This window comes from Coccomyxa subellipsoidea, assembly GCF_000258705.1.
Source record: "Coccomyxa subellipsoidea C-169, whole genome shotgun sequence".
NCBI lineage: Eukaryota > Viridiplantae > Chlorophyta > Trebouxiophyceae > Coccomyxaceae > Coccomyxa > Coccomyxa subellipsoidea.
Window position 1 is genome coordinate 653,617 of NW_005178031.1, and position 27,999 is coordinate 681,615.

Genomic DNA, 27,999 nt, shown 5'->3' on the forward strand with positions numbered 1-27,999 from the left:
TTTCTAATTACCAATGTGGCCAATCCTCAAAAGCACAGAGCTGTTGGGCACAAATTTGTCTCTGGTACCAGGAACGGCACTGGAGATCGAGAATCTTAGCACGTGCCAACTTTGCTGTTCCTTGGATCAGGGACATAATCGTCACCTCAGAGCAGACACTACTCCTTCCATTGTATTTCTGGGTGAATTTCATCTTGGCAAACGCAGCACCAACGTCTGAATCCCTGTATTTCTTGGAAAAGAACGTTCACATCTGTATGTTTCAAGATTCCAGGGCGATGCGCAGGCTCCAATTAACTTGCAGCAAACTCATGCCGTAACCCGCTGCTTAAGATGTAGACATACTTATCAGGACTTACCCTCCTCTTCCTGAACCCAGTGAAGTTGTCTTAGACTGCGCTGCGAAAATACTAGATCGTGCCCAATATGTCCGTTAGCCTCTCGGCTGCAGGCTGTACGCGCTTTGCTACGTACAGGGTCATTCGTAAGAGGATTACAGAAAATAAACGGACCCCTGTGGCAGCATCACGTGGTGTGCCAGAAGCAACAGCTGCTCAAACTGGCAAGCTTGAGTACCAGGTGTATTAAGACCTGTATGGCTCGGGAGGGTGATCTGTGATCGACAACGACGCACAGAGGCGGTTTTCAGGAGTGCCTGACTGGCAAAAGGAGAGGCTTGCCAAGTCCTCCAAGGGAAGCCACGAGGCATTCTGGGTCTGCAGAACTTGAATGAGCTGTATGGTGTGTCCTTCCGATTGGGAGATGGCCCAGGCTGCTGAAGAAGAAACCCACCTTCAACAAGATGAAAGAGAAGGCATGCAAGGCAACCTGATGACCCCATGATGAGCCCATGACTAGTATATCAGTCACAGGGCATCTACTGAGTCCCACGACTCGTGGGCCACGAGAGGGCAAAGCTGCAGATCCTGCTGCTCTGCGGAATCCTGATTGTCTTCAGTAGTGTCCTTCATTACTGTCCTTGCAGCACTCCGGCTTGCGGTGGTACGATATGATACATGACCTTTACATTTTACGGTCAGATCTACACCTGCTTTGCTGTAAGTACATGAGGGAAGCCTCAAATGGGTGAAAGATGCAAAGCAGGATGCCACAGGGCATTGTCCCCACTGGGAGACAGTGACTAGAAGCCACAATACTGCAAAGTCAACACAGCCTCAGAGGCAATACACAATCCATACGCATGTCAGCATGCGGCGCAGTTCATGCGCTGTATCATTTATCTCAGAAGGACCACAACATATGACCAGTGCCAGCCCACAGGGGTTAGTAGCACAGGTACATACACATAACCTCAGATGCATATCAAAACGCATGTCAGCATGCGCAAACACAATTTGAACGTGACAACTCTGAGTGTTTCACGTAACTTTAAAGGTCAAGTGGCTCCAAGCATTGGTATGCTTGCAGCCCAGGGACCTAAACATATTATCAGCTTATGACCATATCACTGAAAATAATCAGCTTGTCACGACAACACATTACCAAGCATGCCAGGCACGCCAATTCTACGGCCCTACAAAGCCGCTGTTTGAGTCAAACTCATCAAAAGAAAAAACAACATCAATATTGGCACCTTGAAGCTTCACAAAAAGGTCTGATGCGGCATAGGCGCTCAAACCGTTTGGTGATCTATCCGGTGCAAGAAAGCACAACAAAGGCATTTGAGAGTGAGAGCCCTGAAAGCTTCACCCCACATCATGTCACATGATGTCACTACCAAGTAAAGAACCACTGCAAACGCGCCATAGGGGCATGCATTTTGGTGTGTGCGCAAATTCAGACCTCAGAGGCACTGCGCACAGATCTGCGCCATGAAAGCCATTCTTGTCAAAGAGATTTACTGGAGCAGCTCCAGTAATACACTACAAAAAGGAGAGCTGGCAAGGAACAGATTTCCATCGCCGGGCATCAGGCAAACCACCCGACACAGGCACTCTGCACCAGTTGCTCGAGCCTTCAAAAACTTCAACAAAGAGTCCCTGTGTTGTGTCCCCGGTGAGGACCTCCATCATTAAATGCTGAACCAACACCTGAAGGGTGCATGCAGAGTGTGCCCACCCGGTGAAAGGAACAACATGGAAAGCTGAATTGGATAGTCTCAGACAAAGTCATTGAGTGCACTGGATAATTGTATATAATATCCCAAAGTGCTTTCCTATCCTTGATCAGGAGGCCCCACCAGTCAACAGCAACAATGGGTGTGGACACAATAAGCAGCGCAAGTAAAGAACTGCTACCCGACAAAAAAATCGGCAGGTGATTTTCTGCTTTGCTGCCCGCGGCCAGCAGACTGGGTCTATGCATGGCAAAGTGTTTGCATCTGGGTCAATGCGGCTGCAGAGGCCAGCAAATAAGACCATAGACTCAGCCTGCCAGCTCCATCAAAGGCAGCAGCAAGGGAAAATTCCTGTCCTGCCCATCTGGCATACTTCTTCATTGTGTGGCAATTGAATCTCAGCAGTATTGTCCATACAAACGTTTAATCTGAGCTCACCTTTGTGAAGGATCCCAAGGAGCAAACACATATCTCAGCCTGCAAAGTTGAGACCGAATAACCTTCCATTTGGCCAAGCCATACGCAATACAAGAGCTCTTCTTGGACACTTGGCCAATAACACAATTCGTGTGTCAGTGCTTCGGGGACAAACACCTTGGTGCATGAACACGCACCAAGGAAATATTTGCCATGCCAGCGGCAAAATATATCTTCCAAGAAATAATGCAGCTAAATTATTGGCCTTGAATCATGATTTGATGGGCAATGAGTTTCCGGGCCAGCCTTGTGTGCACAGCGACACAACGAGGCGGCCGCATGAGCAGATTTCACCCCATGCCGTGCTGCCAAGATGCTATCGCAGCAGAATCTTGTGGGGGGTGTCAAAAAGGGCCGGGCGCTGGCCGCAATTGCCTTGCCTTGCCTGCCGTTGTTTCCTGCCCCTGCAGCTTGATTGAAGCCTCAGCTGGGGGCTGTAGTAGCTATTCCCTCCAGCTTGAATGCAGGGGCAGCAGGGGTCTATTCTTTACTGCCCCTGCAGCTTGACTTGAAGGCTGTTGTAGCCTGCCGAGTGGGCGGCTGAGCTGGCGAGGGAGGGAAAGAACGCCCTAGCGCAGCAGACGGCGGCTGCCGCCGCCGGCGTGCGCCACCGGGAGCGCGGCCGCGTCAAGGCCGGCGGCAATGTCGGCCACGCTGGCGCCGAGGCGGTCGTTGAGAACAAGAATGCGCTGGTGGCTGTAGGCGGCGCCGCCGAAGCGCAGGCCGGCGCCGGTGGCGTGCGCGTGGAAGTAGCCGGGCATCTCGTAGGAGTCTATTGAGGCGCCGGGGGCCGGGTAGAAGACGCCGTCGTCCGGCAGCTTCTCGGCGCCCAGCACGCGCGTGTAGCCCTCGCCCACAATGCCCTGCAGAACACCATAAATACAGGCATTTCTCAAATGTAACCACCCCGCAACAACTCTCTGGGAGACAGAATCAAATAACAGCTGCAGCACCGAGTCATGTTGATGCGAGAGAGTGAGTTCTGGTCGTTCAACTCACATCTGACTTGTTCTTCTGAACCTCCAGAGACCAGCAGGCCTCAAATTGGTGCACCAGTTCAATTGATGAATGGATAGCAGGAAGGCGGGATATTCTCCCCCACAATTCTGCAGCTCATGGTGCACAGAGCAAGGGCTCAAGTGGGCTGCTATAGCTTGCGAGAAAATAAAAATTTGGGGCACAGGAGCGCGCCTGCATCTCGTGGGCAGGCGGGTGCAGCAGCTGGGCGTCAAAGTTGAGGAATGTGGGCTGCGGCTCGCCGTTCTTGTCCAGGCTGCCGGCATCGGTGCGGTACACCGTCAGCCGCAGCAGGTCTGCGCGCAGCACACATCACACCTCAGCAAAGGCTGACACACCTTAATGCCACTTAAGGGTGGTTATACAAAGGAGTTACAAAAGAGTGGGATCCTGCTCAGAGCACCTGCAGCAAGGGGAGGTCTGCAGTGGACCTCCAACGGCGCGTCTGAAATTTGTCAGGCGGACATGCGAGCTAAGTACCGTGATTTAAGGTTGGGCGATGGTTGCTTGGTGATGGACATTGCATGGCACACATGCACACATGCACACATGCAAGGGACCCTGCGTCTGAGAGATGCAGTTGCAGGCTGGAAAGAAGGTGGTGGGCAGGCAGAAATGGTGAGAGTTTCATTGCATTTGTGGGGTTACGAGGAACACCTGTGGTGAGTTCGATGGTGTTGCCGAGCTTGGGTCGGAATAGCTGCCACAGCAGGCGGAGTTTGCCAGCGGCAGTCGTCAGCTCGTGGGCTTGCGAGTTTTCGTTCTCGCCAAAGTGCAGCCTCTCGCCGTCCAGAGTGACTGCAGCAGGGCACATCACGCCTCAGGCCCTGCAATTATACCAATTGACAATGATGGCGCTGGTTGTGTTCAATTATTAGTCAGAGGTTGACTGCCTCACCCTCGACGGAATCGTCGGAAAGCAGCTGGATGACCACCCTGTGCGATTGGTACCCAAACCCGACGCCATCCTACAAGCAAGTTGGTTCATTTCAGTCGACACGCTCTTAAACGCCACAAATTCTCCATTAGAGAAGTGCTGCGATCATTATCTAGTCTGTTCTTTGACAGATGCCACTGAAGCGTGCTATTTGCAGCATTCTTGACGTTACACTGATCTAAATTCCCACTGAGAAGGACGGTGGGGATTGGGAATGGAACTTACAATGTAGGTGCCGCCCTCGTGGTCGCTGACCGTGCCAAGCTTGAGGCGCATAGATACCTGGTGCATGACAAATTGATGAGACTGCAAGTTCGCGACAACACAGGCATTTCCCAAACCAACGGCAGGGCAAAACGGTCGCACCTGGTGCTCAGCGTCCTGAATGACGTTGTAAAACCTCCCCACTTTCCCAAAGAACTCGAAAGTGCGCCCGTCGAATGAACTCACGATGGGGTCTGCAGTTGCGGAACCTGTCCCGGTCACGGTTTTGACGACGCCGTTGACCGTGCTACCCACTGCCCCGACCGTGCTGCCGACCGTGCTGCCAACGGCCCCCAAGAGATTACCCAGGAGTGCTTCTGTCGACGAGAGATGAAGAGCAAGAACCCCGAAAGTAACGACCCAGTGCTTCATGATCAGGTATGTCGCTTTGCTATCGGTGGTGGGGGAGGATGTGAGACGAGGTAAGGTAAGCACCGCGAAGAGATACCCCAATTGTCCAAAAGTGTAAGTCTCAGTCGCACATGAACAGAATTTCTGGACTTCCAGCAGAAAACGAGAAACCCCAATGTGCTCTCGGTTCCTGATCTCCGAACTTCGCAATCAACATTTGAATTGGCGAGGGGTTTACGATGGTGATCATCATTACATAACGTTCAGTAATAAGCCAAGTGCCCAGTCGACTTCAATAACATCAGTGCTGCAGAACAACATCAATTGTGAAGGCCAGGAAAAAAATAGATATACGCTTGCCAATCAAGTGGGCATGCTCTTTTCGTAGGGCTTCGATCTGGCAATAACTCCCTGGAAGGCGTGCACGCCGCAAGCTTGCCACAGAAGAGCTTGATAGGTGATAGCACTGCATGCGGGGCCCTAGCAAGATTTTGAACTACAATTCGAATTGGGGTCCAGTTCACTCCAGGAAAACCCAAAAATTCTGCAGCAACCGCATTCACTTGCTTCCCTACAGCCTAAAGCCAACAGCCCTATGGCGCGGCAAGACTGCATTACTAGTATCCCCTGATAACTGACCTGAAATGCTGTCCCTGACGCCCCAATGAGACTCAGCCTGCCGATGAGCAGAGCTGAAAAAGAAATTGCTGCTTGCTCATCAATACAGAAGAAGCAGAAGAGGAAAGAATGCAAAAAACCACAATCCGGTCCATATATTCACGACCTCATCAAAGAATGGCACCGGATATCAAAGGCTCCATAGTTTTTTACCTGAATATGCCGGTCTCCTCAATCTCAGCCCATCGCAAGACCAAAACCCTGATCCCTGATCACAACCCATGCGCATACATGGCCGCTGGCGTGCCTTTGCCACGCCAGCGGCCTTATCCCCGTCGGAGGTGAATATCCAGCTGAGTTCCCACTGCGAACAACGATGCCGGTGCAAACCCACCAGCATTGCATGCAGTGCTGATTCGGCACAGAAGCCGAAAGGAAAGACAATCCGCTGACAGGGCCGCCATAATCTTGCATGATGAATTTTGCATGCCACCTTCAGCTGCATTGCCCGCATAGCTTGGCACCATGTCAATCAGAGCTCCCACACACTGATCCAGGACCGTTCCAAGCCTGGGCACACACATGTTGCGGCGACGCATGTCCTTATACAGGAGAGACACACGGCAGATGTGCGCCACGTGCTCAGCTGCAGGTGTCAATGCTGCTGTGAGTTTACACGCTGCTCTTATCGGCACTGCTGGCGATAAGCGGCTCGGCCTCAGAGCCCTTGGGTGGGGGGCTCCTGCCGGCCACGGCCTTGCTGCCAGAGACGGCGCCGGCCGGGCTGGGCTTCTGCTGCTGCATCTTCAAGGCGGAGTACCAGATTATGCCGCAAAGCGCGCACAGCACGCCCACCAGCTTCTTGGGGGGCATGGCCTCGTCGAACAGCACAAAGCCGCCCGCCAGGATTATCACCGTCTTCAGATGGCCCATCTGCACAGCCATAGAGATACCTCAAGAGGCCATGCAAGAAAGGAAGAGATATGGACATCAGTGCATAGACTTCTGCTCAGCAAAGTAACATCAGGGGGTTGCGGAACAAGGAAACATTAGAGTGGAGACATCTCAGCCGCTCCTGCTCTGCAACTTGAGATCAGAACAACTGTTGCTCTGGTAGCACACTCTAACCTGATACCTCAAGGCAGGGCACATAAAACTTGCAACGGCTGAGAAACGCCAACAGATCTCCTCAAAGGGGTAAATGACAAAGTAGAATACTGCTCACAAGTGACTAAGTGACAAAGAGGATAACAGAGACTAAGTAACGGAGATAATAGGCAGAGAGCAGTGAGAAGTTGATCAGAGCACCCACCACATTGTAGGTGAGAGATGATGTGGCGCCGATGACAAGAAAGGTGGACAGGCTGACAAGCAGGCCCAGCACAGCTGTCAGCAGGATGGCTCCCACAATGACGGGAGTGTACTTGTAGTTCAGCAAAGTGTCTGTCTGGCTGGGTGTGACCGGGCCCTTGAAGCCGAGCGGCTCGAATATGGGCACCAGCACGCACAGCAGCCCCGCTGCGTAGGGACAGTAGTTGTCCATCAGCTGCATGCTGGACACCTGCGCATGCGCAAAATGACAGTTACAGTGCCATCTTATAAGTGATTATAGAGACAGACTTTTATAAGGTCATCAGCATCTTGTGTTGTCGCAGGGCCAAGCACGCAAGGTACTGCTGCTTGCATCTGCCCGCTGGGGAGGCATGAGGACAGGAAGATCGAGGGGTCAGCCTGTGGTGGGGCGGATGCGCCCCTGAGAGACTTGCTTGTTTCAGGGAGATGCGTGCGCCTGGACGAGTAAAAGTCACCTGGTACTCCTTCTGCTTGCTGCCGGCCCAGATCTGGTAGATGGAGGTTGTCCAGATGGCCAGCCCGGACATCAGCATCCCTGGTAGATTGGCCGTCACCTGAACATCACATGAATCTGCGCCTGAGCCATTATTTCCAGACCGCCTTTGCTCCCTGGGGTTTTGGAGATCATGGGCTTCGGCTCCCGCCCTTGCATTCCTCTGGCCATCAATGCCTCACCTGACCTCGACCTGGGGAACTCTTTCACATGCAAAACGGGTAGCTTGAAGACAGGGAAGACAGGCTTTGACTTGCTGCAGGGCAGCAGGGGCAGTGCCTGAGCATTCAAATTGGTAGGGATCTGTGGCATACCTCCGCGTCAGAAACAGTCGCCAGAGTGACCCCGATGCACAGAAGCGCCACTGCCGCCAGCTCTAAGCGTGAAGGGAGCTTGGAGTACCAGATAGCCTCGATGATGATGATTGCAGGGGCGATGAGGATCTTGGACAGCTGGTAAAAGCCAACAGAGTTCATCTGCAGGCTCAAGTTCCAGAACACTATGTACCCCACAAAGGCCGCTGCCAACGGCAGGATCTGCATTGCGGCACACGCGGATTGTCATGTCAGCACGAGATCACAAGACAATACTCTTGTGTTGTGCCTGCTGCTGTCCGGAGCCTCAGCAGGGATTGAGAAGGTGCCACAGGGCCTCTGGTGCCGCACCTGTCCAGCTCTCAAAGCCTTTCTTTGGTACAGGCCAATCCCCGCAAAAGACCACATGCCCACCTGCTCGCAAGACGCAGATGCTATAAGATCATGCCTGTATCGCCAAGGCATGAAAGCCACAAGGAAAATCCAGAAGTCCGGGAGGCCCTACTGCTCGGATGCTGACTCACCATTGTGGCTGTAGTGTGGATGAGAGTAAGTGCATAGACGAAGTGGAACTTGTAGACGCTGAGCACGATCTTGTTGGCGAACACGATGCCTGTTCCCGAGACTATGTTGAGCAGAATGTACAGGACTGCCTTTATCTGGTTGCCTGACAGGGCTGCCATCGTGGACTGGCCGACGCAGAGCGTCAGGGACTGCTCTGCAGTAATGCAACAGCTCGTACGACCTGAGGAGGCATGCAGCGGCCACTATCAAGCTTCAGGCATCAAGCACATGGTGCAGGGGGTACCCCTGGCAATGATCAGGGTACCACAGGGATTGTGCTAATATATTTGCGTAGGCATGCAGATAACACATCCACAGCACCTCCGATTATTGCGTCATAATCAAAGGAAGGTGTAAGCAGTATACCTCGAGAGGCCCCTGACACCACTTCAAGTCCAGTGTCAATGAACCCGGCCTGTCTGCCACGTTAATTCACACATTAGATAGTATCGAGCATTTGGCAATCTGGTATTCTCGCTGGTCTATGTCTTTTTCCCTCAACTCCCTCCCTTTCAAATCAACCAGAACTCCAGTTGCAATCAAGTGTGCTTAGCCTCTCGAATTTTGTCACCGATCTCACGATGATGTACAAGCGATCTGCGTGTGGCTAATCTACTGAACACTTTGGCAAGAACTGAATTTGGGGGTCGCATGGACATCGACGGGCGTCGTGGTGACAAACAGGGGTCTCTATAAGAATAGAACTCGCCTTGGCAAGAGGAACGCTACGAAGAAGGCCACACCCACCTTTCAGGCAAGCTGAGCGCATTTGTGATACTAGGAATGCACTGCACCGCTGGATCGCTTCTCCGGGCTCCTAGTTTGCATGCTTGGCAAGGAGGATCTCAAGGTTGCACATCCGCCTTGTTCGTCTCTTTGAAGGCTACAGGATAGGATCTGTGGCGTTCCTGCATTCATCATCAGGGAAAACTTAGAAAAACAGATTTTTGGAAGTTTCGACGGCAAAGAGCAAGGGTTCGTCAGCTGGTGCAGAAACCCGATAACAAGATGGGGATCCTAGAGGGCCAAGGGTCCTTGCCGAATCACAATGTGGAGCTTCTGAAATGTAAGCTTCTAGAAGTGCGCATAAACAAATGTTCAGCGTGTGCCCTGACAAGGTGATGCTGGTCAGATGGAGCCAGCTTTACTTCGGTAGAACGAGTTGCCTGGATTCTGGAATTTGCCTGCAGGCATTCAGGAGCTGCAGGCGAAGAGGCTGGAGGTTTCCAAGCAGATCAGTAGTGAGGAAGCTGAGAGGCAGAAGCTTCAACAGGACCTCGCTGTCCTCACGAGCCGCCTGTCACACATTGACGCCTCGCTCCTCCGGAAGGTGCAGCCCAATTCTCATTCTGATCTAGAATTCTTAACCACTCCCAGCAGCTCTTGTGGAGCAGCTAAATAGGTGCCACCAATAGGTGAATTTGAGTCCATCTGATGTCACATGCTTCTGCATGCCTTTCACAACCAGATGCACATCATCACATCCACTGAGGATAGGCAATTGTGAGGGTTGGCATGCCCTGGTGCAGACTGCTGTGAGGGACGAGTATGACAAGGTCATCCGGGAGACAGAGGGAGCGTATGAACAGATTGTGCAGTCCTCGCAGACCCTCCTCACCATCCTGAAGAAGGAGTGCAGCAACATCAACAGGAAGCAGCAGGTGGCGCAAGTCGCGTGATGACAGCGGTATTTTGTAGCAATCGCCAGGGAATTTCCCAGGGGGGACTCCAACACAAGGCAGATGTCCCAAGCATGACTGGCTATTTTTAGGATGGTGCCAAGCGGATGAGTTTATAATGCTTCTCACTGTCGTTACAGTCAGGGCCATTGCTAGCCTGGTAGGATAGCATGTGTATGTGTTACCCAAAAACTGTGTCTGTGCAGCGTTGCCTCCCTTTTTATGTATAGGCCTTCAGATGGATGAGACACCGACTTTCTTTTAGTCACAATCATGATGGCATGCCAGTCAGTGACTGCTGTGCAACCTTTGCGGATTAGAATGCCTTGAACTGAATGATAGCATTGCGGTGATTACGTTTTAGTGAATCCACAGCTAGTGGAGGGAAATGCTCTGGGATTGCTCTTCATTTATTGCATGACACCTTTTGTGATTTCCTGGCCGGAGAACCGTTGGAATATTCCTTTGAATCCTATGGTTTTCTTGAGGAATAAAAGGACTGGCGTCATGGAGCCAAGAAGAGGTGCAACAGAGTGTGCCACAGCAGGTATGGCTTGCCACAGTGTGCGCTTTCAAGCTGCAATAGCTCCTGTGTGCACGTGCAAGCGCAGCCTGACATTCACGCATTATGCATGCGCCGCGGCCGGCATGCCTGGCGGCCGGCAGCGTCAGGCGTGCGAACGCCAACCAACTTCTCGGCTGATCTTTGCGCCATGTCAGTGACCAATGTTTACAAAGCAATTAGATTTACCTCCTCATGATGATCTGCCACGGTCACCAACGCCGACACCGTGTCTGTGACAGTGCTGCGCGGCTGCGCGGCCAGTGGCGGCAGCTGCAGTGCGGTGATGGCCATGGGAGCATGACTTCTTATCTCAGCATCTGTTGTGGTAACCACGATGAATGTTTGTTGTAGCAATGTGGCATTCACGGGTCACAATCCCACCTTGCTTCACAAGCTGCATAGCCTGGCAGAAGCCTCCCCTTTTCTATTAATTTAAGTCCCTGTTCACGTGGTAGCTTACGCAGCTCTTTCGGAACAGCGATCTCCACAAAGGCGAACCCCTAGCTGGCCTTCATTGTTTTCAGGGCAATTGTGTCTGTATCTCAATGTCTGCACTGGGCAGCAGCAGAAAGTAATCACCAAATACTGTTGTGTTGTCCAACTGCACAATGGGTATTCTCGGTGAAACGGAGCCACATCCGATCGCGTATGTCAATGGAAAGAAGCTTAATTTGCCTTTGGGAAAGGCAGAAATCACTTTACTGCAGTACTTGCGAGGTGACGACCACTTACTGTGTTTGTGCGGAAATGGCACTTCGACGACCCTCCTTGCTCTCTCATTCTTGTGACGAGACGATTAGTTGTTACCTTTATTGAGATGGTAAAACTTCTTTTCTTGTGCTTGCTCCACAGCGCAAGCTGTTAGGCAAGTGACGCAGGCCACACAGCTACGACAGCTCTGAACTGTGTTTCTATAGATAAGCTGTGATGTCAACAGCATCATTTGACCCCTTCATTACTCGCTTACTCACGGCTTTACAGGGCTTGGCCTGACCGGAACAAAGCTGGGATGTGGCGAGGGAGGGTGTGGAGCATGCACAGTCATGGTGTCCAGCTGGGAGGAGGGGAAGATCTGCCACCGCTCCATCAATGCATGCCTCTGCCCTCTGTACGCCATAGAGGGCATGCACGTTGTCACAGTCGAAGGTAACGTCCCAAGTCCTTCAGATTGCCCCCCACTTTTGTAGGGTTCCTTCTTCACTTGCATGCCCTTTGGGAGAGACAGAGGCTGCAACAAACGTTCGAACCCATCCATGTCTCCTGCGATACGCATTTCCCGTTGCAAAAAACAAATGTAATCGCTGGGTCTATGGATGTTGTCACCGTCAGAAGAGGGAGCACTGAGCTCAGATGGCCAGTGGCCAGCACAGAATATGACTTGAAGCCGCCGTGCAGGCATTGGGAATGTGCGGGACGGGCTGCACCCGGTGCAGGATCGGCTGGCGCGCGCGCATGGCTCGCAGTGCGGCTTCTGCACGCCGGGATTTGTCATGTCCATGTACTCGCTGCTTCGGTCCAAGCCTGAGGCTCCCACTGAGACCGAAATTGAGGAGACCCTTGCTGGCAACCTCTGGTGCGCCCTGCCTGGGAATACTATTTATCGATTTCCTGATACACTTCCAATGTACTGAATTGTAGATCCACACTTGTCCCATCCCAACCCCTGCTCACAACACATGAGATCTGTGTCTGAGATGATCCCCTCCGTAACTCCATGCATCAGCGCGCCTTCTCTTGCCTATCTGCTGGGCGTAGATGCAAAGAAATGACCAAGAGAAGGCTCGATTGATGCCCTTCAAAGGAGGCTGAGCACTGTGAGGTGTGCATTGTGCGCAGTCGCTGCACTGGGTACCGGCCGATCCTGGATGCCTTCCGGGTCTTTGCCAAGGGGGACTCTGCCGCCTACACAGAGGAGGCCATCGCCGCCAGCAAGGCAGGCGCCAGCAATGGTCATGCGCACACAAATGGGGCCAGCAACGGTCATGCAAACGGAAGCAACGGTGCATGCACGGATGGCCACGATGGCTGCAATGGGAAGAGCAATGGCCACAAGGGTGAAGTGAGTGATGCCAATGGGAAAAGCAATGGCCGGAGCGCCAAGACCAATGGCAAGGTAGGTCCCCGGCTCGGAAGGTGCTCACTTGTTATTTCAGCATGTGCAGGACGCGGAATCTAAAAAAGACAGGAGTCCTTTGCACTCCCTATCATATTGCTTTCAAGCCAGGCTACCATGCATCTGCAAGACACCAAGGGCTGAGCATGAGATTATTGAGAATAATATAAGTAATCAGGTCTTGATTCACCCCTTTCCTGCCACCCTGCAGATCTGCCCCAGCAGCGGCCTGCCCTGCGACTGTGGCGCAGCTTCCGCGGTGGAGCCCGGCGCTGAGGTGGCGACGGACAGTGACGACAAGTTAGTCATTGGGGGAGCTGCCGTCTCTGCCAAGCCCACCACAGAGCCCATCTTCCCCTCCGAGCTCAAGACCCGCGTTTGCAAGCCGCTTGAGATCCCAGGGCCCCAGGCATCCTGGTTCAGGTGCTCATCCCCCTGCTCGCCTTCAAATTTTTTGCATTTTTCAGCGCTCCACAAGAGGCTCTTTGCTCGCCTTCTTGCAAAATTCTTCCTGCTCAGTCCCGTTGAGGGCAACCTAGCGAGCACCATCACTGGCCTTCAGTAGCCTCTTTGTGACTGATTTTGGCACCCTCTCCCTTCACTTTCGCATGCATGCATATCAGCATGTACAGCATTGTCTCTCAGCCGCTCTCACCGGCACACTCATGACGCTTTACCTTAGCAACTGAGGCGCTTGTGTCCTGCCGCTTTGCAGGCCGGTGGACCTGGATGGCTTGCTGGCGGTGAAGGCTGCGCACCCGGCGGCCAAGCTGGTAGTGGGCAACAGCGAGGTGGGCATCGAGATGAAGTTCAAGAATGCCGGCTACCCCATCCTTGTCGGCACCACCCACGTCCCAGAACTCAACCAGATCTCGGTGCGCGCCATTTTTTGTCATGACGGATAACTTCGCCATGCACTTTTATGCCGCCATGCTGTCAAATTCAAATCCAGTGGGAGATAGTCTCTGCAGAAATTTACCATCGAGCCCAAGTGGCATGTTTCCTGCGAGGCTGTTTCCCACTGGATTTGAACTTTAGTCGCATCCCACTATTGCTGCCGCGTCATGGTCTGACGAGACTTGGTGCCACAGAGGTCTCATAGGGCTTTGTACCACGGATGCCCAACTTTCCAGTCCCCATCAGGCACTCTTGGCGTATGTGCAACCATCCGCAGAGCCTTCCATCAGCCATGTCCCTGACATGGTCATGACAGTGGCAAGTGTGACATGGGTTCTCAACCTCTGAGAGCTGCTCATTGATAGCGGCTGTATGGATGTCTAAAGGGGCATGACTGATGCGCGCACAGGTGTCAGAGACAGGCATCGAGGTGGGCGCATCGGTGACGCTTACAAAGTTGGGCGAGGCGCTAAAGTCACTGGTGGAAGCGCTGCCGCCGCACCAGACCTCCACCTTCTCAGCGATTCTGGAGCAGCTCAAGTATTTCGCGGGCGTGCAGATCCGTAACGCGGCCTCCGTTGGCGGCAACATTGTCACTGGGAGCCCCATCTCTGACCTTAACCCCATCTACATGGCCGCCGGCGCCAGGTTCACGGTGGTCGGCAAAGGAACGCCTGAGCGCCAGGTGTGAAGTACCCCCTATTTGGAATTTTGCCAATGTTCTGGCTGTATGAGTTTCCTTTGCTTTGCAGACAGCAGAAAGTGTGGAAGTGCCATTCCATCCCCTGTATGCACACTGTGCTTGCCTAAGCATACTCAATGGGTTCTAGCTTTGCGTGACGGGAGACAGGCCCTTAGCGCTCCCATGCACACACCCCGCAGGCTATTTCAAAGCCCAAATATTACTGCTCACACCCCTTATGCTGCCTGCACAATATGGTAAACAGCACTCGCGTGCACTCCCAGCTGCTCAAGACACGCATTGCCGCAACTCTTTTGCTCACCCCGGCCGGTGTTGACTGCAGGTGTCAGCGGAGGACTTCTTCCTGGGCTACCGCAGGGTGGATATGCAGCCACATGAGGTGCTGGCGCGCGTGGCGATCCCCTTCACGCAGCCGCGTGAATTCGTGCGCGAGTTCAAACAGGCACACCGCCGCGACGATGACATCGCCATCGTCAATGCCGGCATGCGCATGCGCCTGGCGCCCGCGGCCTCCGGTGTGCACCCGGCAAATTTTCCCCTTGACACGCTTTTGCAAGATAAAATCTTTCCCGTTGCATAATTCTAAATATGAAGAAGATTGCATGTGCGCCCAAAGGGGTAGCACCTGTGGGTGAGCCAGTTTCAGCATCGAGAGAGCAGTGCTTTTTCAACACTCACTAGTGCCAATCTCTCCCAGGGCCTTTTCCCTCATTCTGGCTGTTATTGGCCCTGTCAACCCGTGCATTGGCAGCTCAAGACCATCTAGAGACACACATGGAAGTCTTTTTCCAGGAAGTAGGCGCTTGCAAACCGTTTTTATGCGCATCCTTTCCAACAGATTATCTGCACACAATCTCTGTTATATGTTGGAGTCTGATTTGAGAGCTTGTGGGCGGCAGGTGACTGGACGGTGGAGGATGCACGCGTGGCGTACGGAGGCGTTGCCCCCAAGACAATAATGGCGCGGCGGGTGGAGGCCGCTCTCAAGGGCCAGCCGCTGTCGCAGGCCACCCTCAACAAAGCACTCGCTGCCGTCGCCGAGGACGTCAACATCACTCCCAATGCGCCAGGTCAGCCCTGCAAGCCCATCGAGCGGGTCTAGCTTGCACACTTCTGTTGTCTTTTCGCGCGACTGGAGTAGGGAGCCTTATATACATGAAAAGAGTTGGCATGGTTTGTGGCACGGTGCAACCCCGCATGGCACTCAGCTGCCCATGTCACTGCTCTATCTGGGGGCTGGAACCACACAAGCTGCTACTGACGAGCTTGTCAACATGCGTGTGTCTAATGGCGCCTGTTTAGTGTATTCAATGCATGGAAGAGTTCAATTTGAATAATAGGCAGAGGTTTGCGCCATGAATCCGCCCATGGTTGCATAAAGTACCAGTGACTAATTAATCAAACAGCATGCAACGTTATAATGTGCTGATTGTACCGCACTTGTGATGTCACCTCAGGCGGCATGGTGGAATTCCGGCGTTCGCTGGCGGCATCATTCCTCTTCCGCTTCTTTGTGGACGTTGCGCTGCGGCTGCGCGCAGAGGCGCCCGGGGCCGGCGGCTGGCTGCCGCCCGCGCACGAGTCAGCCGCCGCGCGCTTCGAGAGGCCTCCCGCGCGCGGCATCCAGTACTTTAGTAAGGCCGGTGACGCCGATGTTGTCGGCCAGCCCGAGCGACACTTGGCGGCCGATCTGCAGGTGCCACATCAGGCTCCTCACCTTTTTCCTGGCCACCTCCCCTTTTATGTTATGCGTCACTGCGGTCCTGATTTTCTGAGAACATGCTGGCCACTCCAAGCACAAAATGCAACGTCTCCAAGGAGGACCTGCCGCGAAAGGTCGCACCCAGAGAGAGAGAGGCTGGCTGTCTTTCGGTGGCGCAGCTGCAAGCATCATTATTACACTATGACACATTATGACTCTTACACGCTTTTCCTGTGTAAGGCAAGGTGGATGTGCAGACAAGCTGCATGTAAATGATGCCATAAATCCTACCCTTTGATGGGCTCGCTAGATCCATGCAAGACCCAATCAACCGTGGGTACGTTGCAGCATGAATATGCGGGTGGACAAATGTTGCAAGGCCGTAGCCAGGGGTGGTTGTTGTGTCTGACAGCAAGGGGTTCGGTGCGGCAGGTGACGGGGGAGGCGCAGTATACAGACGATGTCCCGCTGCCGCCCAATGTGCTGCACGCTGCGCTGGTGACCTCCACCCGCCCCCACGCCAAGATCCTCTCTGTGGATGCCTCGGCGGCCGAACAGGTAACCCCCTCTGCCCACTCCAGACTCTCTCTGCTTCAATGGGGGTCCAGAAGACCTTATTAACCTCCATACAATTTTGGTGTCTGACATCAAAATGGATGTACTGACAGTTGGGGGTCGCATGTAGCATATGAAGGTCACTGCTAAGTCTCGCACTGAGGTTGTAGGCCTGTGCTCCAGCCTTGGCCACTGCCAAGTAGAGCTGGATGTGTTCCAGCACGGCGTGAAGGATGAGACCTCCTGGCTTGCTTATCATAGAAACGAGCTTACGGCCGGTTTGGCTCCAAGCAGATGGAGGGAGTGGCGGGCTACTTCGACCACAGCAGAGTGCCGGGCAGCAACGATCTGGGCGCGGTGATCCACGACGAGGAGGTCTTTGCGACTAGCATTGTGACATGCATCGGTCACCCAATTGGCGTGGTCGTGGCCGACACCGAGGCGCGCGCGCGAGCGGCCGCCCGCGCCGTTACGGTGTCCTACGAGGACCTCCCGGCGCTGCTCAGCATCGATCAGGCCATGGCTGCCCGCAGCTTCTACGACGTGCGGCCCCTGGATCTTCTTATTTGATCTACGCGCCATGTCAACCTGTAGAGTTTCTATTTATTGCCGCATCGCTGGACTGCGGTTGACAAGAGACTGTCATGCGTGCAACCGCAGTCATTGAGCTCTCCAGCGGGCAGCAGGGGGCTTTCAATGCACAGCTTGTTTACTACATTAGTGCCAAGTAGTGAAATGCCTGCTGTCATAATTGCTTTTCTTAATAGGGGCGTCTGCTCAGAGCGCTTAGGAGTTGCTCAGGAGCTCTGAGAACCAACAACGTTGACTGTACCAATAGCAGCAAGGATTTTACACTTCAGATCTCTTGTGTGAACCCTCCATGTAAGGGAGTGTTGAGCCCCTCCTGTGTGCGCAGGGGTTTGGGCACCGGGTGGATTCCGGTGACGTGGACGCGGCGTGGGAGCAGTGCGATGTGGTGTTGGAAGGGGAGGTGCGCGTGGGCGGCCAGGAGCATTTCTACCTGGAGCCGCAGGGCACCATCGTGCTGCCAGGGGAGAATGATGAAATGACTGTCATCAGCTCCACGCAGGTATGCAGCCCTGCCTAACACGCACCGCCTCAGAGCTGCCCCACCCAGTCTCAGAATCATCGTGGCAGCTCTGTGCACCCCTGGCAGCTGCGTGTGCAAGGCCCTCCACTCTCAACTTTGTACCACACTGGAGCAGGTATTTGAGGCCATTAAAGATCGTTGCTCACTTCGGCTTTGCATGAAGGTGTCACTATACACAGATATGCCATCAGATTCTGATGCTGGGCAGGGAGTTTATCTTGAGTCCAACAGTCGCACATCATAGAATGTGAGGACATGCTTGCTTGGGGCTTCTCCAAAGCAGGTGTAGGCACTCTGGAAGCAAACTTCTTGCTCAGCATGCAGCCTGTCTGTCAGGGCAGGAGCCGACGCAACGCAAGGTGCACTTGTTAAGAAAGAACTCGCAGGTTTCAAATCCACATTGTACTGAGCACAGAGTACATTTGGCACGGTAGGGCCCGGCGCACAACCAGGCGCACGTGGCGCACACGCTAGGCTTGCCGGCGCACAAGGTGGTAGCGCGCACAAAGCGCCTCGGCGGTGGATTCGGCGGCAAGGAGACGCGCGCCGTCAACATCTCGTGCGCAGCTGCCGTCCCGGCATGGCACTTGCGCCGCCCCGTGCGACTCATCCTAGACCGCGACGAGGACATGCACACCTCCGGCCACCGCCACTCCTACCTTGGCAAGTACAAGGTACGCGCATCCCGAACGCTGTCAAGTCGCATTCCTCCACGGATGTCATTCTTCAGGCTGATGCCATGAGGAAATTGCGACAGCACACAGCACTTTCTCTTGGTGTTGTGCCGGCATCATGCACATCCCAAGAAGTACAGTAGCTGGCAGTAAAAGCAAAACCTTTTTGCGCTGAGACCGGGACTTGAACCCATAACCATCCATCTTTCAACCCTCATCCATGCCCATGGTCTCATTGTGACGCACTTTTCTCGTGTTGTGTGACACAGAGCTATTTTCGTTGGTTCAGGATCTTTCTTGCCACCAGAATGACTTCCTCATGAGCATCATGCCAGCCTTTGCCTCTAGCAATGCAGGGAGGGGATTCCAAAACGTGGGGCTTATCAGAAAATCCGTGCATGCAGGTGGGGTGCACGGCGGAGGGGAAGCTGCTGGCGCTGGAGGTGACGATGTACAGCAACGGAGGGAACTCCCTCGACCTGTCGGCCTCCATCATGGACCGCGCATTGCTGCACATCGACTGCGTGTACAATATCCCCAACTTGCGCGCCGTCGGCCACATCTGCCGCACCAACCACGCCTCCAACACCGCCTTCCGCGGCTTCGGAGGGCCTCAGGTACATTGGCCCTTGGGCTGTGGACAAAGCTAATTTTCACCGCTAATTGTTGCCCTTGTGCTGTGGACAAAGCTAGCTCACCCGGTGATTGTTGGCCCTTCTGCTGTGGACAAAGCTAACTTACCCGCTAATTGTTGTTGCTGTCGTTCTACTAAATTCCCTCAGAGCAGCGCTTAAACAGACCTGTTGCAAAATTCCGGCCTTTGCTTTTGTGCTTGCGTTGCTGGGGCTCTGAGAAAGCCACGTAAGGTCCGAGCAAGGGTGACTCAGCGTTGTCTTGCAGTTAGAAGACACATTACACACCAGCACGAGCATTGTCTGGCGGCCTATCAGTGCCCCAATAGTTGAAGGTGGCACAATCAGGTAAATTCTGAGCGGGGATGAATATGCGCTTGCAGGCGATGATGATCGCCGAGACATACATGGACCATGTGGCGCGCGCCGTGGGCAAGCCACCGGCCGCAGTAAGGGAGCTCAACATGTACAAGGAGGGGGACCGCACCCACTTTGGGCAGCTGCTGGAGGGCTGCCAGGTGAGGGGCTTGTTTGGTGCTCTAAAACGCCTCCTCACAGAGCATGATGACCCACCTGGCTGTGCCAGCTACTTCAGCTGCTGAGTGCTGTGGGCCGCAAAATTGAAAATCTCCAGCAGACTGTCTTATCATGCAGAACTGAGAGGGCCGTTGGTTCTCGCCCCATGTATGGGTGCTAGGGGTTTGCTGTGTATTTCTTCTGTCGCGCATGTCAAGCTTCAAGTGCCTGTTGCTCTCCTGCCTTCTGTCTTCCTCCGCCATGGATCTCAGCATGTGGTGCAAAATACACGTGGCTCTTAGTGAGCTTGTCTGTGGCAGGCCACAATAAAATTCAAAATAAAAAATAAAAAAATCAGATCTTCAAATTCAGAAATATGGTAATTTAAATTAATGCAATGCAGGTGGAGACGTGCTGGACGAGGGCCATCGAATCGGCCGCGGGACTTGAGCAGCGCTATGCAGCGGCCGCCGCCTTTAATAAAAAGAGCCGCTTTCGAAAGCGTGGCATCGCCGTGACTCCCACCAAGTTTGGCATCTCCTTCACCACCAAATTCCTCAACCAGGTAATGCTCCTAGTAAACTATGTTTGCCGTCAATCTGCTGGCATGATTTGTTCCTTAGGAGGTCCCATGACCCTGCGTAGGGCTGGAATGATTCAGGTGAGGTGAAGGCGTAGGGATCGCTGGAAAGCCTCCATAATGTGCACATCGCCTGAGGTGCATGATATGGCAGGTCCTCTGAGCATCTCCACACCCTCATCTTTTGCACGGAAATAACCTGCATCTGTTGAAATGTGAGCCATGTGGGGGTGACCATCATATTCTGACTGCTATCCCTGAGTGCTCACTCGTTGGCATTGGTTTTCTCTTGGGTGCTTGCATCCCAAGCAGCGAGCGCAGTTGTGCGTGACATCCCGAAGGCTTCTGCTTTTGCCATCCGGATGCCTGGTTCACAGGATCCCTGCTATTTGCAAAAGTAGCTCGCACTCAAAAGGCACCCATGACCGAGATGTTTGAGCAGTGTAAATGTGGCGCACACCAGGCAATGTTGCGAGCTTGTACACTCTGTACGCAAAGGAATTCACGGTGGGATCTGCTGTGCCTCTCAGGCGGGGTCGTTGGTGCACATCTACACAGACGGCACAGTGCTAGTGACCCACGGCGGCGTAGAAATGGGCCAGGGACTCCACACGAAAGTGGCGCAGGTGGCGGCTGCCAGCCTAGGCCTCCCGCTCAGTGCAATCTACATCGCTGAGACGGCCACCGACAAAGTTCCCAACGCCTCTTCTACTGCTGCGTCCGCCTCCTCTGACCTCTATGGCGGCGCCGGTGCGCGTGTTCTTCTCCCCTGCACACTGATATTGTTGGGACTCTAAACCAAGTGATTGAATGAGTTGACTTAGAGCTCCCTGTGCTTGTGTTTGGGGGCTTTGTGATGTGGGGACTGGTCATGAATAGGGCCTCGTTTTTCCAGGCAACCAGTGCAGCCTCTGCCTGTCTCATCAGAAAATTTCAGCTTGAGTTTTTTTGGTAATGATTTGTAAGACAGGTGTTGATGGTCTTTGCAGCTTGACAGGCTGAGGGATAGAGTAGTGGGGATGTCTGTCAGTGCCCCACCCAAAGCAAGCATTTCTGCTACCAGCGATGGCATGAATGGTCTCCTGGCAGACTTCCCCTCCTTCTGTGCCCCTTGATCTCTTTCTGTGTCCCTTGAATTGCAACATCCTTCTGCCGGCCCAGTCAATGCGCCATGGTTGTTGCTGCTGCAGTGACGGACGCGTGCCCGTGTTGCAGCACTGCTTTCCAGACCCACTGGCATTTTGGCTTTTTGTGATACTGCAATATTGATTCAAGAATTTTGAGGAGACAGTCTTTCTTGCTGCTTTCTTGCAAGCAATTTTATCCCTTGCATTGTCTTCAAAACGAAGCTGACGGACCCAGAGCTTGCCAAGTACCCATTTAGAATTTCACGCTTGAAGCAGTTGCTTAGACAGTGTGCTGAGGTATATGCCTTTTTCTGCTGCTCCTGATTTGCATCATGACCGCGCGCCGCTCAACTTTGCACCCTGGGTTTCCCTGCTGCAGTGGGGGACGCATGCCGGCAGCTGAATGAGCGCCTGGCGCCATACAAGGCCAATCTGCCGGGCGCCACTTTCAAAGAAGTGGTGAACGCAGCCTACTTGGACCGCTGCGACCTGTCCGCCCACGGCTTCTACACCACTCCCGACATCACAGGTGCCGCCCCCTTCCAAACATTCTGTAATACTCTGCTCTTGTCCATCGCTGCAGGTGCACATGCAGAATTGGCGGAACTTGATTCCAGACTTGTTTGACAGCATTTTGTCAGCTTTGGTCTGTGCAGCAGAAGGATAGCCCTCAGCTTGCTGTGCTGAGAGGTTCTGGTCTGCTCACAAGGGTAAGAGTGCTGCACAAGAGTGAGATAAGACATCTTTCCTAGTGCAGTTCCAGGGGATGGGCGCCTATATGTGGCAGAACAGACAATTGTCCGGAAAATTGAGGAGGATGACCACGGGCGCAGGTTTTGGTGGGGACAAGCCGTTCAACTATTTCTGTTACGGCGCGGCGGTGAGCGAGGCTGAGCTGGACACGCTGACTGGTGACTGGCACCTGCTGCGCTCCGACCTGTGCATGGACGTCGGCCAATCCCTCAACCCAGCCATCGACATCGGCCAGGCGCGCTGAGTCCTTTTCAAATTCAAATTGATATTCAATCAAATTCACCCCTTTTCCACGTTCAACTCAGCCCTGGTTAGCTCATGCTGGTTCAAATTTGTGCCGATCAAGCACGGGATATCTGATCCCCTTTGAAGTGAGGCTCAGGAATCATATTTTCAAGTCAAGCGATGAAGCAGGGCTCATAATGAGCATTATGTTCCCTTGCTCGGGCGTCTGCCTTCTCTGTACCTCGCCGCTTGATGGTATGGGTGTTTGTTGACATGCCTGCTGGCCTGACTTGGCGCCACACTTCTGCCTGGGACACAGAATGCCTTCAATATAACAGATTGTGGTTGCGGATGTGCAGGTAGAGGGCGGGTTTGTGCAGGGCATGGGCTGGACTTGTCTGGAGGAGCTGGTGTGGGGTGACGAGGACCACACCTGGCTGCCTCCCGGTGTGCTGCACACGCGCGGCCCAGGTGCGCCACCACTCTCCGCCGAGAAACAATCTTCTTTGCATACCTTGCTGGATCTACATACCTGCAATGGCAGCTGATATTCCTTTGCACTTGCCTTTGCTACCAGGACTTATGCTGCCTGTTGTGGCCTAGCAAGCTGTTGCAAGCAATCGGCGTATCTGAGACCTGTTTTTGGTTAAGAATGCAGATCTGCTTCCGGCTTAATGTGCCCTGTTGCACTACAAGAATGCAATTTGGAACATGTAATGCCGAAGCTGAACCCGCCTTTTCATTGCCAGAGTGCTTACATGCCATGGCGAGTGATGTTCATTGGTTGAGTGACAGCGGTGCATGCGTGCCGGCACGCACAAGATCCCAGCGCCGAAAACGTTGTACTCATGCTGTTGCTTGCGTGCAGGCACCTACAAGATACCGACTGCGAATGACATCCCGCTGGACCTGCGGGTGACGCTGCTGCGCGATGCGCCATGCCGCCGCACGCCGCAGGTGCACTCCTCCAAAGCCGTCGGCGAGCCGCCCCTCTTCCTGGGCGCCTCCGTATTCTACGCCCTCAAGGCATGCCCCTGCCCTGTTGACTCGTTATCCATGTGGATGGGGTAGAGGCCCTCGCAATTATGCCCCGCAACCTACCTTTCTTGCCACCGATCAGCAGGAATTTGCAGGCTTGCAATGCCATTGAGGGAATGCCGCGCCAAGTCCTGCTTTCGAGTACTCGGGCTAAATCGTCAGCAGCAGCAGCACATTGCTTCTCATAGCTTTCCCAGATAGCAGCAGGGGTCGAAACTTGCATGCGTTCCTTGTTCTGAGAGGGCTTGCCTCATGCGCTGTGAACAATCTTTCAAGAGTCTAATGGTTGCTAGGAGCAATGTGCCTGGCACCCTTGAACAAGCACAAACTGACGCGTATGAGCAACATCACACAAGTTGAAAGATTCAAATTTGCTAAGTTGCTGAGGGCAATCGTTTGTCAATTTGCAGGAGGCGGTGTATGCTGCGAGGGAGGACGCAGGCCTCGGCAGCGGCTTCTTCCGGATGGACTCCCCGGCAACGCCCGAGCGGCTGCGCATGGCGTGCGCAGATCACATAACCGCGCCCTTTGCGCCGGCCGACGGCCGCGTCCGCACCAGCTGTTGATGTCACCGCCGACTCATCGCTGATGTCAACATATGCCACCGCGTCCGTTCTGCCTCAGCCTCTCACAAGGCTGCTTAGCTGAATCACCACATCAAGGGGGAATCTACAGTGTGATTGTGGCAATTGTGCAAGTGGCAGAGGCAGGTAAGCTGCATTGGGCAAGTCTAGGTCTTTGGTGAATCAGGCTTCACATCGCAGCGATTGTTGCTGGTGATTGTCTGTGTCTATGGGTCAACGAATGGAGAGGCAAATTGGTCACAGTGATCGACTCATGAGCAGCTCGATACGACCCCCTTGGCTGCAGAGAGTTGAAAGCCTTTGGCCTGCTGACTGAACTCTTGAGTCCCCCCATCCTGACATGCGAAGACATGTAAGTGTTGTGTAGCACCTTGAGATTTAGCAATGGTGCAAGACTTGCCCTGCAAGGGGCCCAGTGAGTTGGTCTGGTCACCTTCCCCAGAAATGAATGAGTGTGATTGAATACCTGTACTGCACATGGTCTCATGCATGAGAATGGTCCTCCGAGAACCAAGAGTATCGGGTGCTTATCTCTTTCTGGTACGGTTGTTTCACGGCGGATGCGCAGAGTTTCTTTCAGGAGAATCTTGCAGCTCGGTGTGGTGTTGCGATGAAGGTTTGATCTCTCAACAGAGAGGAGGTGTGAGCAAAGTCAGTAATTCCAACACCCCCCAATATTTGGCAGCAATTTTTCTCATTTGTATCGCAGTGTCTAAACTTTTCTGTTGGGCTCTTGCTTGACAACGAGGTCCAATGACAATATCGTTGATTGCGTGCCAAGTATTTTTTGAAGAGACGGTGTAATCTACCATCTAACATGGTACTGCAACTCCAATCTTTTCACCGCACCTATCACTGGCAGCCTGAGGTCTGCATGCACATGCCTGTATCAAGGGATTCTGTGCAGCTGCGAAGTCCGCGGGCGTGACACCAACAGAACCTCGCAGCACGCTTATCACGAGCCAATATCACCGACATTGACAAAGTTGAATGCCTTTCAAAACCAAGTTGGCATGCATGCACTCTTGAACACCCATCGCAGGCCCTTTTGGGCAGTTCGGGCAGCCGAGGAGGAGTCATCTCGGGTTACTCACTACTAGGCCCGCGTTCGGTGATCATCAAGCGCAGACAGGAAGCAGGGGTCAGGTTTGGTTTCACAAGAAGCAATTTTGTGGTACAAAGGTATTTCTGGACTGTATAGGAGGTAGGAGGGAGTGTCGTAAGCCGAGCAGTTCCGGGTCGTTCCGAAGACAGAATGTGAGCATTGAAAACACAAGAGAACTAATTGGATCCCTTACAGAAGCTATAGGTTGATTGAATGCAGCACCTCATTTCCCAAAGGAGCCTGTTGTTGGTGTCATTAGGGCTACTGCAGCTCGCTGTGGTCGTGAGGCCGTGCACCATCTTCGAATTTGCAGACTCGGGTTTTGCAGCAAATGCAATCCATTTGATGCATGCTGTGCCAATATTCGATGGAAACAATGGCACTTTCTTCCTGGACAACACCCAATTCGCCTACAAATGCGAGGAGGGGGGCGGTTGGCATGACTTCTTTGCATACCAAGACCATCTGGTCCCCTGGTCTGCTGCCAAGGAGCGCGCTGGTGGGGAGGAATGCATCCGTCACAGCTTCAGAGGCGTTGATGACGTGCTCCACATGAATCTCAAAGCCGGATGGGAGCCGTACAACGCGGCGGGCGTGTCCCAGGCAAGCTCTGTCTGACTAGATCCTCTGCTTTACTACCTAGAGTCATACACGTTTGAACGGATGGTAGATTGACTGCCACTGGTCGCAATTGCAGGCGTGGGTATTCCAACCATGGGTGCAGGCCGTGATTGACAAGCAGCTAAAGGATCTGGCTGCTGCCCCGGGGCCGACCATGGGCTTTCACGTGCGCTGGGGAGACAAAATAGAAGAAGATATCCTCTTTGTAAGCCACTTCCCTGTCACAGTCATAGCTCCCTTGCCATCACCCACTTCACTGTTGTCCTAGCTATCCCGGTCCATAATCTTATGAGGTTGTGTGCGCAGAAACGACCCACCACGCACCCAAAGGATTACATCGAGTCCTTCACCAAGAACTTCCCAGATGTCAAGGTGACAACTGCATGCTCATAGACCAAGTAACCATAGGCAAACTGCCGGTGTTTCAATCAGATCTTTGCAAACAAACCGCTGATGTAAAAGCAAATGCCTTGCAATCTCCTGTAGTTTCTGAACTCAAAGTGACTGAGAGTCCCAAAACTCAAAGTGACTCAGAGACCCATATACCGAGCCAGGACTGTCTTCAAGCATACCTGCTTTGCATGTCACGTGCTCCATTTAGGGGTCATCTGAGGTCTTGAGGTCCAGAGAATTAGAAATGGGCTGGCGCTGCAGGGTGGCACCTGTGTGCTGGTGGGCGATGATGTGAAGAAGGTGGCAGAGGCAGCGGATTATGCCAAGAAGCTCATCGGCTGCAAGATTATGCAGAACAAGCCTTACTACAGAACTGCCGGCCACGTCCAGGTCAGACTTGCACACCTGTTCTCGCTTTACAGTGTGATCCTGCCTTCACAGCCCTTTGCAAATCTCCTACCTAAGGGGGTCCCACATCACAACTCCCTTGCTCCTATGCTATTCTCAGAGAAGCAGAAAGCTGGGATCTCCCAGCTTGCAGCCAAGTCTTGCAAGAGCCACCGGTCAGAGAACACAGAGAACACCTTGGCCCATGGCAAACAAAAAAAGCAATTGCTGGAGAGTTGCCACCATTTATATAAATTGGTAGGAAGCTGTATCAGAAGGTGTGCTGAGAGAGAGGTGGAAAGTTTTGTGCAGGTGGAGTTCAACAACCAGACTCTGGACAAGCGGTGCATGAGCACGGTGCAGCTGTTATTGGACATTGAGACGCTCGCGCACACCGATTACATGACCGGCACCCTTAACTCTGGCATCCCTTACCTCATAGAGGTTACCGCATTCGAATTTAAATTCACCTGTGAAAATTGCTGTGCAGTTGCAAATTGCTGTTGTCGCCGAATGGAGGTTCTGCTGGACAGTACCCCACATTACGTAGTGCCCAGTCTTCCTTGTTGTGCAGTGATTGCACAGTGATTTTTTTTTGTTTATTTGTCAAAGAGCTCTTAAAGCTGTGGCATGCGTCAAGCAGCATCAGTCTCTTTGGGGTGCTGTTGTCTGGCCTGCAGCCATGGGACAGGATACAGAGGGTGTTTTAGGGGTCATCGACTGACAAAGGGTAGTTCTCTTAGTCATCAAAGCAGTGATAGCCCGCCCAAACACATGCAGCAAGGTTGTGTATTGGTCGGGGCATGTGCTGACGGTGTGCGCGCATGTGCCGGCAGGTGCTGCGGTACACGCTGTACAACAAGGAGCGCGGCAGCTTTGTGGACGCCAGCTTCCTGCACAACGACTGGTGGCAGAAAGTGCGCGACCTATTCCACCCACCAGCAGAGGAAGAAGAGGAGGAAGAGGAGTGCACAGAAGGAGACCCTGACTGTGAAGACGAAGAGGAGGTGCGTGTTCTGCTCATATCTCCTCTCTCTCTCTCTCTCTCTAAGTATAGAAAGGGGAATGCAGACATCAAAGCGGAGCGAGCGCCTAAAGGATAAAGGAGTGCCTCGCCGTGTAAATGCAATGCATGCAACATACATGAAACCCGCCCCAGGAGCACAATTAATGACATTTGTTAGACCGGGGAATAGCTTCTTTGAGGATTCCTGATGGAAAAGCAGGGTGTCCTTGATGGCTGGAAAGATGTGTAATCATCTTCTGTCAGGTCTGGCAAGGGAGTCTTTCTCCTGTAACCTGACACGAGGGCCTATTTACTAAGCTTCTTGGCAAGTTACCTGCGATATATTTGTGGTAATTAACTTGGTTCTTGAGGGTGCATTTGATACAGCAGCACTGATGATGGGAATGCGAGAAGGTGATGTTATGCATGTGTATTTCAGGATGAGGACAGCATGAGAAGGCGGCGGAAGCTGCTGCTGCGAGGACCCTTTGGCCGGCTGCCAAGGCGGCACAAGAAGGAAAGCACATTGTCTGCGGAGATTGATATTGATGCCCTGCTTGAAGATTGA

General features: G+C 53.2%; 5 protein-coding genes across 5 annotated transcripts; 3 read left to right on the plus strand and 2 right to left on the minus strand.

Annotated features, from left to right (window-relative positions):
• Window positions 1-3,123: 3,123 nt before the first annotated feature.
• On the minus strand, window positions 3,124-5,144 carry COCSUDRAFT_43159 (hypothetical protein; the record flags this gene model as incomplete). Its single annotated transcript, XM_005645910.1, has 7 exons — window positions 3,124-3,417; window positions 3,554-3,666; window positions 3,736-3,867; window positions 4,229-4,369; window positions 4,470-4,539; window positions 4,734-4,790; window positions 4,875-5,144. The coding sequence occupies 7 exons, from the start codon at window positions 5,142-5,144 to the stop codon at window positions 3,124-3,126; spliced, it is 1,077 nt and encodes a 358-aa protein (XP_005645967.1).
• A 1,269-nt stretch (window positions 5,145-6,413) lies between these two features.
• On the minus strand, window positions 6,414-8,584 carry COCSUDRAFT_43160 (TPT-domain-containing protein; the record flags this gene model as incomplete). Its single annotated transcript, XM_005645911.1, has 6 exons — window positions 6,414-6,674; window positions 7,054-7,302; window positions 7,550-7,648; window positions 7,902-8,123; window positions 8,253-8,315; window positions 8,426-8,584. 6 exons carry the CDS (start codon window positions 8,582-8,584, stop codon window positions 6,414-6,416), a joined length of 1,053 nt encoding a protein of 350 aa, XP_005645968.1.
• Window positions 8,585-9,255: 671 nt separating this feature from the next.
• On the plus strand, window positions 9,256-10,521 carry COCSUDRAFT_53983 (deflagellation inducible protein). Its single transcript, XM_005645912.1, has 3 exons — window positions 9,256-9,531; window positions 9,656-9,795; window positions 9,995-10,521. The coding sequence occupies exons 1-3, from the start codon at window positions 9,474-9,476 to the stop codon at window positions 10,142-10,144; spliced, it is 348 nt and encodes a 115-aa protein (XP_005645969.1). The 5' UTR covers window positions 9,256-9,473; the 3' UTR covers window positions 10,145-10,521.
• Window positions 10,522-11,317: 796 nt separating this feature from the next.
• Window positions 11,318-24,733, plus strand: COCSUDRAFT_53984 (xanthine dehydrogenase-like protein; the record flags this gene model as incomplete). The annotated part of the gene is made up of 23 exons (XM_005645913.1): window positions 11,318-11,426; window positions 11,691-11,855; window positions 12,105-12,282; window positions 12,546-12,678; window positions 13,034-13,245; window positions 13,538-13,697; window positions 14,129-14,404; window positions 14,745-14,937; window positions 15,322-15,492; window positions 15,880-16,118; window positions 16,557-16,682; window positions 16,974-17,222; window positions 17,596-17,769; window positions 18,225-18,464; window positions 18,869-19,081; window positions 19,480-19,614; window positions 20,016-20,177; window positions 20,723-20,942; window positions 21,699-21,848; window positions 22,153-22,307; window positions 22,657-22,768; window positions 23,166-23,323; window positions 23,746-24,733. 23 exons carry the CDS (start codon window positions 11,318-11,320, stop codon window positions 23,899-23,901), a joined length of 4,086 nt encoding a protein of 1,361 aa, XP_005645970.1. The 3' UTR covers window positions 23,902-24,733.
• A 636-nt stretch (window positions 24,734-25,369) lies between these two features.
• On the plus strand, window positions 25,370-27,999 carry COCSUDRAFT_56647 (hypothetical protein; the record flags this gene model as incomplete). The annotated part of the gene is made up of 7 exons (XM_005645914.1): window positions 25,370-25,636; window positions 25,749-25,811; window positions 25,952-26,017; window positions 26,300-26,428; window positions 26,738-26,869; window positions 27,262-27,432; window positions 27,871-27,999. The coding sequence occupies 7 exons, from the start codon at window positions 25,370-25,372 to the stop codon at window positions 27,997-27,999; spliced, it is 957 nt and encodes a 318-aa protein (XP_005645971.1).

Excerpts from the sequence above, each read along its gene's own strand:
- COCSUDRAFT_53983 (XM_005645912.1), top strand. The coding sequence starts at position 9,474 with ATGGGGATCCTAGAGGGCCAAGGGTCCTTGCCGAATCACAATGTGGAG. Across the intron at positions 9,532-9,655 it reads CAATGTGGAGCTTCTGAAAT|GCATTCAGGAGCTGCAGGCG; the intron begins GTAAGCTTCTAG and ends ATTTGCCTGCAG. Across the intron at positions 9,796-9,994 it reads ACGCCTCGCTCCTCCGGAAG|ACTGCTGTGAGGGACGAGTA; the intron begins GTGCAGCCCAAT and ends GCCCTGGTGCAG.